At 51.2% G+C, this 18,776-nt stretch overlaps 7 protein-coding genes and 1 non-coding gene across 8 annotated transcripts; 4 read left to right on the forward strand and 4 right to left on the reverse strand.

The window, feature by feature from the left end:
• Positions 1 to 184: 184 nt before the first annotated feature.
• On the reverse strand, positions 185 to 2,454 carry LY79DRAFT_649341 (major facilitator superfamily domain-containing protein; the record flags this gene model as incomplete). Its single annotated transcript, XM_060562520.1, has 9 exons — positions 2,186 to 2,454; positions 1,965 to 2,069; positions 1,618 to 1,829; positions 1,080 to 1,528; positions 960 to 1,047; positions 844 to 923; positions 672 to 776; positions 447 to 618; positions 185 to 291 (listed from the first exon to the last, which is right to left on the reverse strand). Exons 2-9 carry the CDS (start codon positions 1,991 to 1,993, stop codon positions 185 to 187), a joined length of 1,242 nt encoding a protein of 413 aa, XP_060414741.1. The 5' UTR covers positions 1,994 to 2,069; positions 2,186 to 2,454.
• A 696-nt stretch (positions 2,455 to 3,150) lies between these two features.
• On the forward strand, positions 3,151 to 5,218 carry LY79DRAFT_551894 (uncharacterized protein). The gene is made up of 3 exons (XM_060557680.1): positions 3,151 to 3,686; positions 3,820 to 4,082; positions 4,176 to 5,218. Exons 1-3 carry the CDS (start codon positions 3,254 to 3,256, stop codon positions 5,004 to 5,006), a joined length of 1,527 nt encoding a protein of 508 aa, XP_060414742.1. The 5' UTR covers positions 3,151 to 3,253; the 3' UTR covers positions 5,007 to 5,218.
• Positions 5,219 to 5,866: 648 nt separating this feature from the next.
• LY79DRAFT_514472 (cytochrome P450 4V3) lies at positions 5,867 to 7,292 on the reverse strand (the record flags this gene model as incomplete). Its single annotated transcript, XM_060554615.1, has 2 exons — positions 5,867 to 5,984; positions 6,055 to 7,292. The coding sequence occupies 2 exons, from the start codon at positions 7,290 to 7,292 to the stop codon at positions 5,867 to 5,869; spliced, it is 1,356 nt and encodes a 451-aa protein (XP_060414743.1).
• A 1,269-nt stretch (positions 7,293 to 8,561) lies between these two features.
• LY79DRAFT_t112 lies at positions 8,562 to 8,652 on the reverse strand. The gene has a single exon. It is a non-coding gene; the product is annotated as a tRNA-Pro (tRNA).
• An 895-nt stretch (positions 8,653 to 9,547) lies between these two features.
• Positions 9,548 to 10,668, forward strand: LY79DRAFT_589799 (GDSL-like Lipase/Acylhydrolase; the record flags this gene model as incomplete). The annotated part of the gene is made up of 4 exons (XM_060561068.1): positions 9,548 to 9,680; positions 9,744 to 9,792; positions 9,851 to 10,528; positions 10,602 to 10,668. The coding sequence occupies 4 exons, from the start codon at positions 9,548 to 9,550 to the stop codon at positions 10,666 to 10,668; spliced, it is 927 nt and encodes a 308-aa protein (XP_060414744.1).
• A 2,048-nt stretch (positions 10,669 to 12,716) lies between these two features.
• LY79DRAFT_669282 (uncharacterized protein) lies at positions 12,717 to 13,295 on the forward strand (the record flags this gene model as incomplete). Its single annotated transcript, XM_060563621.1, has 1 exon — positions 12,717 to 13,295. One exon carries the CDS (start codon positions 12,717 to 12,719, stop codon positions 13,293 to 13,295), a length of 579 nt encoding a protein of 192 aa, XP_060414745.1.
• A 1,274-nt stretch (positions 13,296 to 14,569) lies between these two features.
• On the forward strand, positions 14,570 to 15,324 carry LY79DRAFT_178951 (uncharacterized protein). The gene is made up of 2 exons (XM_060551286.1): positions 14,570 to 15,033; positions 15,097 to 15,324. Exons 1-2 carry the CDS (start codon positions 14,718 to 14,720, stop codon positions 15,234 to 15,236), a joined length of 456 nt encoding a protein of 151 aa, XP_060414746.1. The 5' UTR covers positions 14,570 to 14,717; the 3' UTR covers positions 15,237 to 15,324.
• A 1,772-nt stretch (positions 15,325 to 17,096) lies between these two features.
• On the reverse strand, positions 17,097 to 18,611 carry LY79DRAFT_514361 (glucose sorbosone dehydrogenase; the record flags this gene model as incomplete). The annotated part of the gene is made up of 3 exons (XM_060554602.1): positions 17,097 to 17,461; positions 17,525 to 18,260; positions 18,321 to 18,611. The coding sequence occupies 3 exons, from the start codon at positions 18,609 to 18,611 to the stop codon at positions 17,097 to 17,099; spliced, it is 1,392 nt and encodes a 463-aa protein (XP_060414747.1).
• Positions 18,612 to 18,776: the final 165 nt, after the last annotated feature.

Raw genomic sequence — 18,776 nt, forward strand, 5'->3', positions numbered from 1 at the left:
GGGCCAGAACACCTCAAGCATCGCACCATGCTATGACACGCTGGAGCATTGTGAGGAGTAAAGTAGCGGCGGGTGTGACATCCTATACAGGAAGGACTACCCGCCGGCCGGCCGTTTGCGAGTTAAAACACCGCCGGTGGGTCGCAGTGCCGCCGAGTAAGTCTCAGTAATTGTCGACAACCGATCAGAATCCCACGCTTTGCCGATATGGCCGGGAGGGACCAGGCATCATAGCCATACCCACTCCTACCAGCTTCTCGTATCTGATCACGGCAAGATCATGATGTTGACCTCTCATTGCCGGCATGTAAGAAACAAGTATTGAATCATTAGCGTATGCCATCTGGCTTTCAACACAGTGACTGTTCATCACACTGTGTTTATCTTGCACAACTCTTCTGAGGCAATGCATCCTTCCTTTACAAGTGCCAAGAATTGACGCTTACGCCAGATATTCAAGGGAGCATATAGAAGCCCGATGAGAAGTGACACCACTCCGCTCAGTATATGTATGTTGCTGAGGCCCATGCTCGACATCCAGGGAACAAGGGCCGAGGGGACACCTGCGCTGACTGCATTACGAATGAACGCAACACCAAAGAATGCCTCTGCAGTAAGCTGCGAATATGAATGTTAGCGTCTGCCGCGTAAAAGGAATCAGGCTGAATAACCTCTTTGTATGTGTCGATAACGAGGGTGAAGGTAATATCACCGTTCGCACCAAGACCAAAGGCAAAAAGCGCGCCGCCGATGCTTGGGAAGATCCAGTGCATGCCCTGATTTGTTAGCAGCCTCCGGGTCCAAAGGAGCATCGCCTCAGAAAGGGTGTTTTAAACGACTTACTCGGTTTGATGTAATTCCAAACGTTGTTATCCCACCTGCCATGCTAATTACGGGTAGAAAAAAGAGATATAATCTCATTTCTGGCTCATATATTCATCCGCTCCTCTTGGAAAGACGCATGACAGCCCAGTCAGCGAATGGACCGCCATATAGACTGCCCAAAATATTACCTACAAAGGGACCCAGAGTCATAAGACCAATTGCCTGAGTGTCAAAGTAGGAGCAGTAAACATGACGTGCGGGAGTGTAATAACGTGGAGCGGCAGGATAAAGAGTTGTGTCAGAGATTCTGGTGTAGTAGACAGAAGGCGCATTCTCTTACGATATGTGTTCATACTCACGCGGGATGCGGCGTGAACTTGCGGATAATTCAGCTTGAGAGTGCTCTCTGTTGCACTCTTAACCTTCAATATATCCTTTTTGTGATCTGGCGAGGTGAAGTTGGTCGTTTGGTGCTGGCTGATGACGGCCGGGGTGTATTTGGTCTCCTTGTACAGAAAAGCAAACAGGAAAGAAAGTATTGTCAGCGCAATAGAAAGATAGTAATATGACCCGCGCCATCCCTGGGTGGCGGCTTGTGTGCCTGCGGCCAAGGGGGTGAGCAAGCTGCCTGTCATAACAGCAGTGAAATAAAAGGCCATTAGCGGATCCTCGCTGGTGAAGGAAGGAAAAACAGGTCGGCAATCTTGTTTGAAACAAAGCGTTAGCCAAGCTTGATAACGTCAGGGGGTGAATAAAGAAAGTTGCGGATTTACAGTCATCTGCACAGCAGACTAGCAGTCTCGTTAATCGCGCCGGCCGGCCCAGTGATGATGTTTGTGATGATCAACTCGGTACATGTGTGCATGGAAGCTGTCCACCATGCTACGACTGCTAATACGGTAGCGGAAACCAGATACGTAGACCGCCGACCGTACTTGACGGTAAGCGGTATGAAGAAGATACTTCCAGTCGCTAGACCCGCCAGTTGGGCTGACTGCGCCTCGCTGAGCCGAAGGAATGAAAGATCAAGATCAACCGTCATTTGCTGCCAAAAGACGATTTGAATGAAGATGCTAGTGCAAACCGAAGCTATTATTTTGACTACGAGACATATGATATAGTGGAAGCGGGCCATTTACTTCGTGAAAGCGGCTACTGTTACAGCCATAGTCAAACCGCAGTTCAGACGCTTTCTCCATTTGGCCCAGTTCTGCGATATTGAAATGTGTTGTGACCTATAGGTCCTATATAAGGCGTTAGTTGCTGCTCTGCGACTAACGGCGTCGTTTTTAGTATGACAAAATGTCAGTGCGCACAAAACATAACATCAAATAGGTTGGCTCTGACAGCATCGACATACCAAAGGATCGCTTGGGTCGAGGATGGAGTAGGCGAAACAACGAAGGAGGTCGATTCCGTGGCCTGCTCATCTATGTTTGGGATAACTTGTTGACATGGAGTCCACAAATCGGATAACAAGCTCAGCAGTCTCACAATTGCTCAAGAGAGCGATTCCCGGTGGCAGGGAAGAGGCATTATGGCTGAGTGCTGTCGTTGAAGTGGCCACTATGAGCAGACCCGAAAATGTCAAAACTTTGTTGTCTTCAGTGGTGGGCTCGGCCCGGTAATTCATGTGGCCAAAGTATCAAGCATCTCCAGGCATGATCGTGGGGGAAAGTCAGTCATTTAATCAGATACTTGGCGTTGGAACGCAAACTGTGTCTCTACAAAGGCCTCCCATGCCGGCGCAACTACCAGAAAACTCCTGTTCCCAGAGGATAACATTGACGATCATATTTGCGCTAATTCTTATGTACCCGAGTCAATCCCTTGTGGACATGCTGAGTGACTTGGTCTAATACATATAGTCATCGGTCACCGTAGTCACCTGTCTCGATGGATACAACTTCAAAGATATGAATCTCGTCAAACCTAACCTATGTGCCATCAACGTGTTGAGTGATGGCAATTGAATATACTGCACGCCTTAGCATAGGCTGCCCAGCCACGAATCGTGACTATTGTTTGGTATTGCGACATCGACTGGACACAGGGACACCCACACATACGGTTGAACGACCCTAGTCAACCAGCAGTAATAAGACACCCCACCCCTTCCGGTCACTTGCTGGGGATTGGACAAGTGAGTACGGGCAGCATACGTGGGTTAAAACTTTATTACTGCTGACGTTTGATGCCCCTGTCCTGGAACATCAGCTTGCTACAACTAGGACCCCGAGGCTGTATCCGTGCCATGCCCTAAGCGGCATATATATGCGACGGCCGCGCTTGTTGGGCCTTTGTTTGGGAGGGGCTCAAATTCACCATCCACAGAATAAAATTATCGCACCACCTTCAACGGACTTGGCCAACGACTAGGCGCGCAGAACTAGGTAAACGCGCGCAAGAGTCGGGAACCACCTAACCCATGGTTCGCTCGAGGGGCGGATGTCCGAACTGCAAGCGACGGAAGCGGAAATGCGACGAAACGCGACCAGAATGCCGGGCATGCCAGACACGAGGGATCCAGTGTGAAGGTTACAACACCACGCTTAAATGGACCAACGGAATAGCCTCGAGAGGCCGGTTTGCTCGGGCAGCGGTCCCCGACCGCGCCGCCAGCGATCCAGATCCAACCCCGGCAACGTCCTCATCCCATCCGCCGACCATCGATGATCCACAACCCCGCGTTAGCTCCATCTCATCATCGCCTGCACCCCTTGGGACGCAAGGTCTTGGACCTGCACAGATCCGCTCCGCTTCGCAACCAGGTACTCAAGAGTTGCAGCTAAGCATCTCTTCCTTGACATCCTCTCCGACCGGCGACGTAATCGACCCAAAACAGCAGCTGTTCCGAAGATGTAAGTTGTCACAAGCTGCCACAAGCTATATCATCCCTGCTGCGTGTTTCTCTTGAGTAATGGCTCCCGGGCGTTGTCCACGTCGTCATCAGCGCCATCATTATCGTCACCGTCGACTGACCCATGTCCAAAGTCATCCACACAGGAATGAATATGCTTTACAACACTGAAAGTCAGGGCTGGCTCAAAGGCCACTTTGTGGCAATGGCTGAGAGAAGCCCGGCCTTCTTCAACGTCTGTGGAGCCATCCAAGCATATCTCGAGGACGGGTTGTCGGTGTCATCGATGGAGCTTGTTGATCATGCCCTTCAAACGTTTCGATCCGAGTTAGAAAGCCGACATGAGTCTTATGATGCATCTACCGTATCGGCCGGCCTTCTTATTTGTACCCAATGCGTAAGCTTCTGCACTGCGCTGCTGCTGTCTTTGCCAATCCGTGCCAAAGCGGAAACATACTTCGCTTCCCGTTCGCTAACTGCATTAATTTAGTTACTCCAAGCTCGACCATGGACAATATATCTTCAGCTCATGGCCGACCTCTATCATTTAGAAACGGACATGGGCCGCCTTTTACCTGGGCCTGATCACGACCCCACAGTCCAACACACCCTTGAAGTCTTATCGATAATGGACATGGAGCCCATGGTAATTGGGAGAAGGACTCCGAGCATGGGCATTTGGCGTCACCTCCGCAAAGTACAAGACAGTTGGCAAGGAGGCAGGATGGGTGGCATCGAAGTTCTCACAGGGATGCCGCGGACTCTCCTTGATGTTCTCGCCGACATTAGGCACAGCGGCGCGCAAGAATTAGAGGCTCGTTTGTGGGCTTGGCCGGGAGACGTTGGGCTATATGCCCAATGCATACTCTGGGACTGTTGGAGGTACACAGCTGTCTTACATGTGAGAAGAATTGAGCGAAAGGAAACCAAGATGAGGTCGTCTGTCGAAGCAATTCAACACGTGGTTGAAGCCGGAAAGACGACACCCTTCCCCTCACGAGAGGTCATTCTATGTCGCCTAGTGGCATCGGTTTATGCTTTACACCGAGCCATTGAACTGCCCGAAAACAAACATCTGCTGGTTCACAACGGGCTCATGTACCCATTAGTGATAGGAAGCTTGGAAGTCCCACTTTTGGCTTCACACCCAGAGTGGAAGCAGGTTTTTGACGATGTACGGACATTGTTTACAAAAGCCGACCCTCCCCGCCTCATCAACTCGATTGTCGAGGTTCTCGACGAGGCATGGAAGGAAGGATCAGACACATATGATATTGAAGAAGCAGCTCGGTCCCGCGAAGTTGAAATTCCGGTTTTTTAAATAGGTCTGGTGACGGCATCACGGTGAGGGGTAACGTAGAACTACAACCTATGGCGATGATTGGGACTCATTCGCGGGCCGGAACCCCTTCTATATTTGTGCAAAGAGCAAGGACCTCAGCACTCTCCTTTCTAATATACTCCAATCGCGTCTCCCTTAGTTCTTCTTGCGCGGATCGTGATGATAAATTGCGGTTCGAAATCACATCGAGTGACGGATCCCTGGTTGAAAAGTGAATTCATGCCACATGCGATTGACCGTGTCGTCTTAATAATCTGAGGCTAGGGCTTTATATTCTCTCGCTGTTCCATATCAACTGCGTCAAGCTCTAGAACGGCCTTATTATCCCCAAGTCCGTACCCCTCCGCCAATCGCACGAAGTGGATGGTCCGTAATATCCACCATTCCAGTGCTTTCCCGGCCTCCAATAGGCTGCAGAATGGTTATATCGGTACGGCACAGGATAGATTCATAACTGAGAGTGTTTCCGGGCTGACTCTGAAGACGAAGGGGGAGATGCCGATGCGGCAGAACGCCGACTCAAGGTGATCTGTTGAAGTTTGACTTGTATTTGATGCCATTGATGATGTTGATGCCGCGCTTCCCCTCGCCTGCACCGTGCCAAACGAGTTCTTCAAGTAAGACCTGCACCCTTGAAACGAACTCCCAATGCCACACCTTCAGACCCGGAGCACATGCAGGGTTTGATTGAGACACAACATCCTTTGGGAAATGAACTACTGGAACGGCAAATAAGATCCAGCCCCAGCTGCTATCGAGACCAAATTCTGAGTTGTTTCTTTTGCAGTTTCCGCGCGCTTCGTCCCTAAGAAACCTTTCACAACTTTAATGACGATGTTTCAGGCTCTTTGCCGAAGCCTAACATGAACCGGCATACCCTCTTTGAGGTGTGGAGTCCCCTGGCCGACTTGAAAGCAACCGTCCTCTCCAACAACAGGCGTTGGTGCTGAATGGTTGCTGTACGATAAAACAGAAGATTAGCAAGATACAACCAACTGTGGTTAGGATGGTGATGATGATGACTCACTTCTTTGCATTCCACTTGTCCCAGGCACAGTCGATGTCAATCTCTCTCGCCATGAACACCAACACCATTTTCATTTCCATCACTGCGAGCTCCTGTCCGATGCAGTTGCGGGGACCAACACCAAACATACGCCATGAATGCTTTTTTGGACGTAAAGGATCGTTTTCATCCGTCGTCACCCATCTTTCAGGCACAACCTCTTTAGCGCGGGGCCACAGCTCCTCGGAGAGAGACCTTGAGCGCGTGCCGTCCCAGACAATGAATCCATCGGTTGGATAGCGATCCCCAGTTTCCTTGTCGATTATAGTATAGTGCGGCTTACCGTCTCTTAGAGACGCTGGGCCGGGGTTTAGACGTAGAGCCTCTCTGATTATGCCGCCTGTGTAAAGGAGAGAGTTGATCAGGTGCGGTGACTGTTGAAGGTTTTCAGCCGCCATCGCAGGGTCTTCACCAAGGATCTTGTTGTGTTCATCGCGCAGCTTACGCGCAACCTCTGGGTTCTTGGCTATGCAGTGCATCACCCAGCAAAGAGTCGTCGCCGTGGTGTCGTAGCCGGCAAACATGAATAGCTTCAGTTGGGAGATGACAGTGTCAACGAATAATTGATCCGTTACAGGCGCCTTCTCTTCATGAGCTGCGCTCTTTATCGGTTTCAGTGCCAGGTCTATAATGGTTTTGCCAGAGCTCTTCTTGGTTTTTTCCTCACTCAAACACCGTTCGATGGAAGGCAACAGTTCGCTGCGCATGACATGTGCGTTGTGGGCAATGGCTGCCAACCGCCAAGGGCTGTACGATTTCCATGTAGTCACGATGTTTCGACTCGTAATGAAACGCGTGATCTGATCCGCAAAGTGTTTCTTGAACCTGCTGGGCCCGGTAGTCTGCTCATTTAGCTCGATATCAAGGACTGCTCGGCCAATGACATCGATGGTCAAGTTCGTCGTGAGGTCTTCAAGAGGGAAAACGTCGCCCCAACCTCCACCGACGCCAGCTCGCTTGCGCAAGAGATCTGTGAACACTTGAACATCCTTGATCATGCCGGGAACGAGACTAAGTACGTTCTTGTTGCTGAAACTTGGGTTGAATCGCGATCGCCACGTCTTCCATGCTTCGCCTTCTGAGCTGACTAGGTCCAGACCATCAGTAAGTGGTTTGATAATTGATTTAACGTAGTCGCTGCGCGGGATGCTCGGCTCGGCTACCATCTGAGCCGCGACATCTGGATCATTGGCGAACATAGCGGACGGACCCACCGGCCACATGTCGACATAGAATATAGGCGGGCAAGACGTCAGTCCAGGAAACAGTGTTTGCCAATTCTCAAAGATGATTTGGGAAAGGTAATTGGGGTGGCTGTCCTTTGGGAGGTGCGAGACGAGCTGGCTCAACAGTCGGAGATGGCCAAATAGAAAGGAATGGGGCATCATCGGCTTGTCTTGCATGAGCACATTTCGACAAAAAAGCGAATTGAGAGAATATGAACTCACTAGTCCCTGCCGTTCAAGCTTTCGGAACTTCATTCGCACTTGGAACATCCGAGTCAAGGCGAATCCCATCCCAGCTACCACAGCTAGAGCGCAGATACGGAGCACCATCTCTGCGGGGCTCCTTACCTCGCCAATAGCAAACATTACCATGCTGCGTGGTGTCAATACTTTGTGCTTTCGATGGGTTTGTTGGATAGCAGTGTGTGATGAGGGATTTCCAAGTCGAGCGGTCAGGTTAATGTTCTGGTGTTCGCGCTTGTTTATAACTTCACCAGTAGGTATACGAATCGACGCTGTCTCTCGGATAGGGTGATCACCCCCTGCGTGAATTGTAGATCGCTCGGGTATTGAACAGCTACTGAGTACCTTGCCCGTACTTGGGTGCATATTCCAGCCCCTAGCTTAGCGGTGATGGGAAGGGTGGTATGGCTGATTACATGGGTCAAAACGAACTACACTAAGTGATGACTGCATATGCTCCAATGAACAAAGGTGGGTACGCCTACCCATACGGCCTATCAAAGCTTCTGGTGACTATCAGAAATGTTCGTTTTACTCCTCAGCAGCATGCATGTTGCACCAAACCCTGCCGAGAGTCCGAGACAGCCTAATGGAGACAGCTCGGCCAATAGTTGTAGAGGAGATACACAAGCTATTGTTAAGACAGTATCATTATAGGGATGCAGATTTAGAGATATTGCGGAAAATCTTGCGCGGCTTGAAGGGGAGGGCCACTGTCAACCATAGCATCTAAGGTATTTCCAAAGAAATTAAGGATAGGTTTAATGAATATGTTAAAGTCCTCTAGGGATGGTTTGCAGTCGTGTGCTAGAACCCAGCATGTGGGGAGAGATGTGGAAATTCAAGAAAAAGTTACTAGCGCTCTATTCTAACCTCCAAAAGTACAAGCCAACAAAAGAACAAACACCAAGACGTGTTGTGTTGTACAAGGTTCCATTTATACGGAACTCATTACCATCATGAGTGTATGCATAATTTGGAAGATGGCCAAAATGATAGGGCCCTAACCAGGGATCGAACCTGGGACCTCTCCCAGATTTTGGTATCATGAATACCCTAAGGGAGAATCATACCGCTAGACCATCAGGGCTTACAATACTCAAGTTGTGTAGGAAACTGCGAGACAGACTCAATCTTGGATGGCTTGCTCCTACCTAGCACCTAGAACCTATGCCGACCATTACTTTAACGGCTGCGTGTATATCTGGAAACTAAAACGCCTTGAAGACAACCCTAGAAGGCCACACGTTAAAGCACTAGGTACTATGGGCCTACTAACGTTACTAGCTAATTACTATAAATGTTTCTTGCCTGTTTAGTTGTTAGACTAATGGGCCAGAACATAGGACTAGTGTATCTCAATGCTTTTGGGAATTACCCATTATTAACTTGGTGAATGTCATACTGCTCTTGTATTGAAAAGACTAAGCTCTGAAATCAAGTATACTAACATACAAAGGTCATTTGACACCTCGCATGCATGTCATGCAGCTTTGGGTACTTGCAACCATTACATTAGCCCCTACGGCACCAAAACCCTCAAGGTTGAATGCCGAGTATTGGAGATTTAGTGATCCTGACATGGCTGGGTCGGCCACTGAATGAGGCACGACTGGGGTACATCAACTGACCAACCATGCGTTAGGAATTCCCAGATCATTAAAGAAGATTCCAAGCTTTTAATGACCTTGCCCAGTTGTAAACGTGTCTTGAGTTCTAAGATCCTAAAGATGCACCCTTCGAGTTAGTAAAACGGGCCAATGAATTGCTGACTGTGCTGTCTGCAGAGAGCTCTCACCCTCGGAATTTTACGGCCCATAAAGCGCCAAGAAGCATGCTTAGCAATCTAGTTGTCAGACACGAGGAAGGACCGTCATATCTGACCATCACAATCCGGCGCTGCCGACCTCAACGTTCTTGGCTTCGACATCGAGGAAGGCTAACAGCATAATATCTAGCGGCACCTCAAAATCATAACGCCAGCCATGATATGCACGTATAGGATCCTGATTGCCCTGTCGGCGACGGCACATGCAACGAAATTGCAGTTGCAATACAGGGATACCCCACTAACGTTCTCCTCCATCGTGGTATTCGGCGATTCTTTCAGTGACAACGGTGAGTGTCTAGCGATCAAATGCTTCGGAAAAGACTGAAAAAGTAAACGTATTTCACACTTAGGCAATGGATCGGCTCGCGTATCAAACTCTACATGGCCTACAGACTCATAGTCAGTGAAATCTTCAGTTACATCGGCGACTGCTCGGACTGACTCTCTCCGGCTTCAGCTACAAAGGCCGCTTTTCCGACGGCATCGTCTGGCCCGAGTATGTGGCCGGAAACTTGTCGATCCCACTTTACGACTACGCAGTGGGAGGCGCCACTACGTCCAACAGTTTAGTCCAAGGATACACCGGGGCGGGCGGAACGATTGCGGTGCCTTCAGTTGACGGTCAAGTCGCCACCTTTCTCGGCAAGGCGACGCCACAAGGCCAGGCCTTCACGGACTTGGACTCAATCGCCTTGGCCTCGCCGTTGTTTGTTTTGTTTGCTGGGGCCAACGACATCCTGTTCAATCCCAACATAAGTGCTTCGCAGACTTACCAAGCTCTCCTCCAGGCAGGAACACAGCTGAAGGCTGCGTATGATACAGCCGAAGTTCTTACAATTTCACCTCCGGACCTATCAAAACTTCCCTATGGTTTCTATGTGGACACTATAGCAAAGGAGGAACTGCGGAGTTTTACCAATCTTTTGGGAGACCTGCTACGTCGCCCACGGTTTGCAGCTGTCAATGTAGATCTTCGGCCGCTTTTTGAAGAGTTTGAATACTACGCTGCACCTCGGACGTACGGTTTCCACCCTCTAGGAAAGTACGGCAGTTGTTTGCAAGGAGCGTATGGAGAGACACCAAACGTGACGCTATGCGAAGACGCTGCGAGTATGGTCTACTGGGACGAGTATCAGTACGTGCCGTGATACCCTTTAATCGTGTTACATCCTAATTGTCTTCTGGCTTTATCTCTGACGTCTCCGCAGCCCTACAACTCAAGCACACTCTTGGATTGCCAAGCAAGTCCTCAGCGTGCTAGGTGGCCCGTTCTGAGGTTTGATTACGGCCAGGCCCATGGATATTTCCCGAGGCTGTCGGACTCAGCCTGGCATGAAGCGAAGAACGAGAGTTTGAAAGGACGTTGGTGGAAGGCTGTAATTGTTGGAAACATATCTTTGAAAGCCGTCATAATACCAAGACGTCATTGAGCACTTGGATCAGATGGGGAACATTTCCACTGCCGAGTTCTGGACTGAACCAACACTATGTCCAAGACGAGTTGACAGGGCACCCCTTGTACAGCTTGACCCTCAGTCCCCACGACAGCTGTCCCAGAAGCACAAACGAATCGTGTTTCTGGCCCTCGTCACTGGTGGTTCCCTCCAATCGATGATAAGGCTGGATATAGACAGTAATCAGCACAGCTGGCAGGGTACAGGTACGGGGGGGAAGGGGGGGCAGTGTGCCCGTGTCTGACTGAAAAAAAGAAGAAACAGAAAAAAACGGCTGAACAAGCCACCTATACGCTGTATATCCCAAACTATATGTGCAAGAATTGTACTGTAACAAGCTCAGCCTGCTGACCTCTCTTGGCCTTCATGCTCAGGATTGCATACCGGATCTGCGACTGCATAGATTGAGAACGAACCTTACGAGAACATTGCGCAGGAGAGGCAGTGCATGGATCTCAAAGGTTTCTTAGAGGTAGATCACGAAATCCGAAAATACAGGCCGCGCCCTGCTCCCACACTTTCAAATGGCAGGCATGAATGACGTGGACCAGTCCACACTTTTGCAGCTGCGGCGCCCGCTCCCCAGGCCGGTGCGAAAGTCATCGCTGGTTGGCTCCCACCTGGTGATGCGACGGAGCCGGCAATAGATGAACAAGCAGTGGGGTGACAAAGTAACGTTTAATTAAGAGGGGATCATCGTCGGAAGCACGGTTGATCAAACTGGCGGGTCAGGCTTCATCTGGCGATGCGTTTCTGTTTCCGAAATGGCGATGTCTATGTTCACAACTCTGACCCGACCAAACATTCATTAATACCAAGCCTGTTCAGAATGCAGGCATGCTCCCTGGGTTCGTTTAGACGCGACGTGCCATCGCTCGATGACGCGCAACACATAGGCCATGGCCTCTCACCTTGTTGGTAAGGACGGCACTAAAGATGGAATCTATCGAATATGTCAGGTCTGATAACAAAAGCAAATATGGAGCGATCTTCAGGGTGAGTAATAACGTACCGCGGCCCTTGCGACAGTTCTAATATACAGCAAACCCCCGTCGCCGGGGAATAAACAAGGAAATAGTGGGGAGACCATACATATCACTTTATCCTCGAAACGCATGGTTATGATGGTCTCAGCTCTCGCGGGGATCACTGGAGGCTATTCCTTTTTGCCGGGTCTAGATGTTCTTTACTATGTACGGAGCAGCCCGTCGACACTATTCCCAACACCCGCATCTGCAATCCACACTATCGGCTCAACTGGAACTCATCACCGGCCCCGGGCTACGTACGCAGTCGTAATGCTTGCGCAGCCTGTTTATTCCTGAGAATCCACCGGTTGGATATTGACAACGTTTTGACACCCATGTATTGTACCGCCCCTTCTATCTCGAACGAAACGCGCTAGAGGGGCTGACCACCAACTCTCCAGGCTCTAACTGAGCCGCAGACAAACCGAATAGTGGCAGCTCGTTCCGGACCAAACATGGCTCTTGAGCTGCGGAAAGCTCATGGCTCGCTATTCCGAGCCGATCCACCTAGTCCTATGTCGATCTCCCACTTAGAATTTGGCCTGGTTAACGCCATCGCGGAAGCTCAATGAGCCCAGGTTGATAGGCGTCGACTACGACGGCTAAATCGATATAAGTCGTCGGTTTCCTCCTCTCAAAGACTGTTTGCTTCATTCTCACTCCATTGCAATTCATTCAATCTCCATCACTTCCATTCTACTCTGAAGCTAGTCTTCTCTTTCGTCCTTCGACGCCGGGCTTGTCATTCATTCTCCGAAACCTCTTTCATTGAACCATTTCTTACGTTCCATTCAATCCGACAAACAGTTCCTCTCGACCCATTTCCCAATTCCGATTCAAAATGAAGGCCAACGTTATCGCCGCAACCCTCCTCGCCGCCTGTTCGGCTGGCGCTTTCGCTCAACGCGATGCCAACTTCCCTGGCGGCCCCGAGGCCGCGGATAGCAAGTTTCCCACCGGTTTCCCTATCGGTCCCGGCGGCCCCAAGCCCACCGATGGCAAGTTTCCTACTGGTTTTCCTACTGGTTTTCCTACCGGTTTTCCTACTGGTTTTCCTACCGGTTTTCCTACCGGTTTTCCTACCGGTTTTCCTGCCGGCCCTGGCCGCCCGAAGCCCACAGGCCCACCCGGTGAAGGCTTCCCGGGATTTCCCCCCCAGGCTCCTGGCGCTGCTCACCCTTCTGGCGGCTTCGGTCACCACTCCGGCTTCCGCGTCCACACCCGCAAGTCTCCCAAGGACGCCGCCGGCCCTGCTGCTCGGGCTGAAGCAACTCCCGCGCCACCCGGCTTCCCCCCCCGCAAGCATAAGGGTGGGCACAAGCACCACAGTGGTACCATCCCCGGTGTTGCTCAGCCCACCGGCGGCTTCCATCAGCGTCCCGGTGGCGCCCCCAAGGCCAAGCCGGCTCGCTCTGCTTAAGCGATATCGACGATAAGATATTTGTCGGCCTTTGCGTTCAACATGGGCCAATTAGTCCAGCAAACAGCTTTGCAGGGTGCTTAGATGATTGTTCGTGATGAAGATTTTTCCTCATTGTTCCCACCGGGAGCTTTCTTTGTATAAATTCAAAAGCCGCTTGGTGTAGCTGGCTGGTACATTACATGCAGGCGTCTGCCTTTCACGAAACCAATAAGAACACCTCGTTTCTTACTATTTTACCTGAGCACCACGACCGTTGACCTTGCTGTAGCCGCAAGCGCTCATTGATACATGGACTGTAGGCATCCTGTGATACTCTGCGCTGAAGCAATGCTCATCGCCACTGCCTTTAATCAATCGTCAAACCGTATTATTAAGATACAGTGCTGAGTTGCCTGGGCTGTCTAGGCACCGATCTGGGCAAGGGAGGTAGCTTCGTCGCTCGTCGGCAGCGGAAAGTGCCGAGACTCTGCTTTCTGACTCAGTGATGCCAAAAGAAAGAAAGGAAAGAAAAAATCTGTGTAATACACCCGAATAAAGCTGGATTTGCGCAGAAACTCAAGTACGATCATCAAAGCATATACGACGACAAGAATGTCTTGCTCCTGTTGAAAAGCAACTTCTAGGCGTAGAAATAACAAATGGTTAGATGACATCTTGTCAAATCGTTTGATATCTGCTCCTGTGTTATGCTCCATATCTCTCTCGCGTGCACAACACGTTGCGCATGCAATCTGAGCAGCCACTTCTGTGCACCAACGGCTCACAGCTACAGCTGGGTAACCATCCGCATCACGGCAAACAAGGAGGAGGATGGATGGGCGCGAACAGGCCCGTCCCTCCAAGACTCTTGCGTCTACCCTGGTGCGTCCAGTAGATAATCCATCTGACGGTGGGGCATCTTCTCTTGCAGTCTTGCGGTGTGGTTATGTGTCCCCACTGTCCATCATCGCCCAACCCCCTTGGTGTCGCTCTCGACGAGATCTGGTTCGTCGCGAAAGACTTGTAGCGGATCCTCAACAAACGACCCATGGTGCCCAGCTCTTAGGATTGTCTTGAGACGAACCACGCGAAGCTTACCGCCAGAAAACCACGAGGAACCCAGCCCACAAGTGCATGGACAAGTCAGATGCAGTGCACACTAGTCCCATACTGGCCGGTCTTCAACGAAATAGACATCTTCGCCGATGATACTTTTGCAGGGGATCGTGAAAATAAGGCAACAAACCCCGACTGGCTGAGCAACCGACCACACCCACCGCTCCTTTGACAAGCCCGGATTGGGCCGCCGTTGGCCGGGTTGTCGACACCGTCTATTAAAGACGTGTTCGTGTCCGCAGCCCTTGAGAAAGTTTCTCTCTTGGAACCCATCCTCTTTCGAGGCCCCCCTCGATCACCACCCCTCAAACAACCCCCCACAACATGGCCCAGGCCTCGCCTTCATGGCAGAGGCTGTTAGGCCTGCTGTCGGTGCTGCTGGCACTGCTTCTCGGCGCCTCGGCCGGGTCGCATGATGCCGCCGTCGCCGGCTGCCCCGCCGACATCGTGTTGGCTCCGGAGAACACTTGGTCGTTCGAATTCGAAAACGGGACCGACGTTGCTGAGAGTGAGTCACCCTTCGTCTGGTCGGTTGCTCCATGTATTCTGACGACTGTTGCAGCCCAAGCAGAGAGCTCGCACGTTAGGGAACCGAACGCTGAGGTCAATAATGTTGAGGCGACCAGCTTGCACGGCATAGGTATGTTGCCCTGGATGACTCTCCCAATCTCGAACCAGCAACTAATGATCCGTTAATTAACAGGCGCCCGATCTGCTTTCGAGGCTTTTGCCATCGAGATCCCAGCTTCATGCCGCACCCCGAGCATGATGAGCTCGCTCATGGAGTTGCCCATCAGTTTCGCCAGCCTGCACTTGCACCTGCAGAACATCCGAACCAAATAACCTCGGTGGCGGTTTGTTCATTTTGCCAAACCGCCGACACGAGACTTCAAAATCCGTGTTGAATCGACCCAAACGACCTCCGACACAACCCAAGCCCCTACGTCAGGGTGTGCTTAGTGTACCAAGATGTATGCACCAAGCAAGTCCCGAGCCGGTTGCTCCCAAGTCTGGAGCTGCCTTACTACATGACTAAAACGACTTGACGTTACGAAACGAAACTAAACGAACAAAAAACAATGGAAAACGAAATAATGTCACGGAAAAATCCCCCTTGGCCACACAAGTCTGGTCGAGAAGTACGATGAACGACTTTTCTTTATATCTCTGATACCAAAACTTCTCCCTCTTCAGTGAGGCTTCAGCCATTTGGCTCTTTAAATACATCTCATTTGTCTTTTTAAGACTGTCCCAACGTTTCTGTGATATACCTCATCCTCGTCTATCCTCATCTGTCTTTTCAATGCCACGACGACTTTGCTATCTGCTCGATGAAAGATCTAAGATCAGCTTAAATGAATCAAAAGCGAGATAGAGCTTTGGTTTCTCTTGTACGCATTTTGGAAACTTGGAGCTTCGAGACTGGTCTCGGGGGCCGCTCCTGTAATGGAGATTGCAACGATCCCCAGAGTTGAAGTCCGTATTCTTCAAATTGACAATAGCATTGGAGCAACTTTGTTCTCATGGTGGTAGTGATATAGGCATATGCTTGTGAGATGAACACCGGAGATCACGACCAGGATAAGCGGGAGCTGCCTTGAACAGTCTTCTGGCGTATTTTTAGATTATCCCCTCTTCAGAAAGGTGACGGGAGTTGAGACTGATCCCATGAGATTATGGACATGGTGAAACGATGTTTGTCGAGGGAGAGAGATTATTCGGCCGAGCAGGGACCGAAAAAGCACAAGTAGACGAAATCTGACCAGCCACGCACACTCGGGCGCTTAAGTGACTACTGAATTACCGCTCCTTTTCTCCCCATCAGAGTCGGAACACCGGTATAGATCGATACCCCAGAGTTGATTAGTACTTACCTAAGCACCGAATCCATCGAGGATTTCGTTCCCACGACAACAACATACGCATTGTTGCCATCGTACGTAGCCATCGTTTGTACACCAATGTGGATGATGTTCAAACCCCGACTCTAATCTAGCTCGGACTTCTGTGTTAGCCCAGCCAGTTCTGAGCTTGCAATACATGGGAGTCTGCCTGATAGTTGTCAAAGACTTTGAGCACCATTAGGGAAAATGGCGACAATTAGCATTACGGTCTCTGAAACCGAGTCGAACCGTACGTGTCTCGTCATAACGTACTCTTCAGAAACAGCCATGACAAGCGTCCCATCCTTTTGCGCTGCAGCATCAGCTTTTGGTGGCAATTTAGACCGAGTAACTGACAAAGACAGACCTGCTCATTGCTACCTTGGCGTTACTAAACACATACTAATCGGTAGCCTCACCTAATCATTCTGCATTTTGTCGTTACTGGAGACCTTTGAACGGAGCCAGGATTGTTTTATGATATCTTAGTGGTACGTGTACTCTCGAGAGCCTGGGTATCTGAAATGTTCCGCGTGGAGCCAGCGGCCAACAAGCTCTCAATCAGCACGTTGTGGTTCTGGTTCTTTGGGCCGCAGGCTGTAAGATATCCCTAACATTCAGAAGTTTAACGAGAGCCAGGACATACCAGGTCATATGCAGGTCATTTACATTTATTGTTAAGTTATCTCTCGTACTGCGGCATATTTCTTAAGCCTAATTCATATCATATCATATCATATCATTCATTCATTCATTTTAGATCGGGTATCCGACCATCTTTTTATCACGATCCCCCGTAACAACATACGCTCGCAGCACCTTAGAAAGTCAACAAGCATGCGCCAACCAATGCAGCGAGACCAAGTCCAAGCGAAGGGCCAAGGCTGTTGGCGACACCAGGCTTGGCGGTGCCGGTGACGATGGTACCAGGGGTCGTCGACGTGGGCATGGTGTCGTTCTGGCGCAGGACGTAGATCTCGCCGGTCGAGTCGGATGTCATGAACAGGCGGTTCTGGGCGTCCCACGCCAGGCCGACGGGACGGAAGCACTGGCCAGGGCACGCGTTCAGGTCCTTATTGAACATGATACTCCTGAGGGCGTCGGTCGAGTCGCTGCGGGCGACGGGCTCGCCGTTGGAGAACTCGACGGCCATCAGGGCGTAGCCGACGGGGTCGGGACGGTTGACTGGGGTCACGGTCAGCTAGCTGGAACGACGTCGAAAGAACGGAAGAAGAGGAGGCTACTTACAGCTGCCGCGGAACGACATAAAGGCCTGCGAGCCATCGTTGCTGAACTTGAGAAAGACTGGTGAGGTGTGCGACTGAAAGGTCAAGCGCGGCGCGACGTATTCGCTGTGACAGCGGGTGTCGTTCATGGTGCTGTTCTGCTCCATGGAGAACTGGTCGCCGACCTTGAGCGAGTCGTTGAGTGGGATGATGGTGTCCCAGACGGCGAAACACCGAGGGTAGCCGTAGTTTCCCGGCTCGGCCTCGTCGGCAACGGCACCGAGAAGGTTCAGCTCATCGCCGGGATTGTTGTCGTGGATGTCGACGCCATTGCGCGTCATATCGTCGATGGAGTTGTCCATGGCCCAGACGTTGCCGGTGACGGGGTCCTCAGCGACGGCAACGGCGTTACGGATGCCCCAGCCGAGGAGCTTGCCGTCCGTATTGAAGTCGAAAGGGTCGTTGCCGGACTTACTTAGGTCGAAAGCCTTGACCTGGGCATGACCGGTGGACGCATCGAGGGCGTCAATGTCAAAGTTCTCGTCGACGCCGCGGGAGACGACCAGCCGGTCGCGGGAGGCCTTGGACATGACCAACGTGCGGGTGGTCTGGTCGTTATTGGCCATGTTATCAATGACCACGGCGGGCTCGGCGTTGACGGTGCCCGTCTCAGCGTCGTAGGCCCAGGCGAGGACCTGGTCCACCGAGGAGGCGTACAAAGTCTTGCTGTCCTCGGAGAGTGCCATGCCGTGGGTCAGCTGGCGGTGTTATTGTTAGCTATACAGCCGGGATGCGATGCGCCAAGGGACACTTCTTACACGGGTGTTGTTGACCAAGATTCTGCTCTCCATGACCGTGAGACAGGTTCCGCCATTATCCTTGAACGTCACGTGGTAGACGCCAACGGCGGCGTCGAGCACGAGCAGCGCGCCCTTGCTGTCGACGTGAATCGTGCGCGGCTTCTTGTAGCCCGTCGCCACGAGCTGTGCTTGCCAGCCCGGGGCGACCTGGGGGGCGTTGTAGCTGGGTGTGAGGACGTTGACACATTCCTGTGCGAGAACCGCCGTGGCGGCTGCTCCCGCAAGAGCGAGGTTTCTAAACCCCTTCATACTGAGACTAATTGGGCTGAATACTTGAGCGGATGACGACGACAACGACGACACCACTTTCACCTTGGAGGCTGCGTTTCCTATTATGTAGCCGCCGGACAGAACAGAACAGCAGTTTCAAAGCTCAGTGACAAGGTGAAGTAGAGGGTCGTGGCAAGCTTCGAA

The sequence above is a fragment of the Colletotrichum navitas genome, assembly GCF_030913465.1.
Source record: "Colletotrichum navitas strain CBS 125086 chromosome Unknown LY79scaffold_25, whole genome shotgun sequence".
NCBI classification, from domain to species: Eukaryota; Fungi; Ascomycota; class Sordariomycetes; order Glomerellales; family Glomerellaceae; genus Colletotrichum; species Colletotrichum navitas.

What these genes read in the sequence shown, in the direction of transcription:
- LY79DRAFT_551894 (XM_060557680.1), top strand. Translation starts at nt 3,254, where the DNA reads ATGGTTCGCTCGAGGGGCGGATGTCCGAACTGCAAGCGACGGAAGCGG. An exon ending in ACAGCAGCTGTTCCGAAGAT is followed by an intron (nt 3,687 to 3,819) that starts GTAAGTTGTCAC and finishes CCATGTCCAAAG; the next exon opens with TCATCCACACAGGAATGAAT. An exon ending in TTCTTATTTGTACCCAATGC is followed by an intron (nt 4,083 to 4,175) that starts GTAAGCTTCTGC and finishes GCATTAATTTAG; the next exon opens with TTACTCCAAGCTCGACCATG.
- LY79DRAFT_178951 (XM_060551286.1), top strand. Translation starts at nt 14,718, where the DNA reads ATGGCCCAGGCCTCGCCTTCATGGCAGAGGCTGTTAGGCCTGCTGTCG. An exon ending in GACCAGCTTGCACGGCATAG is followed by an intron (nt 15,034 to 15,096) that starts GTATGTTGCCCT and finishes GTTAATTAACAG; the next exon opens with GCGCCCGATCTGCTTTCGAG.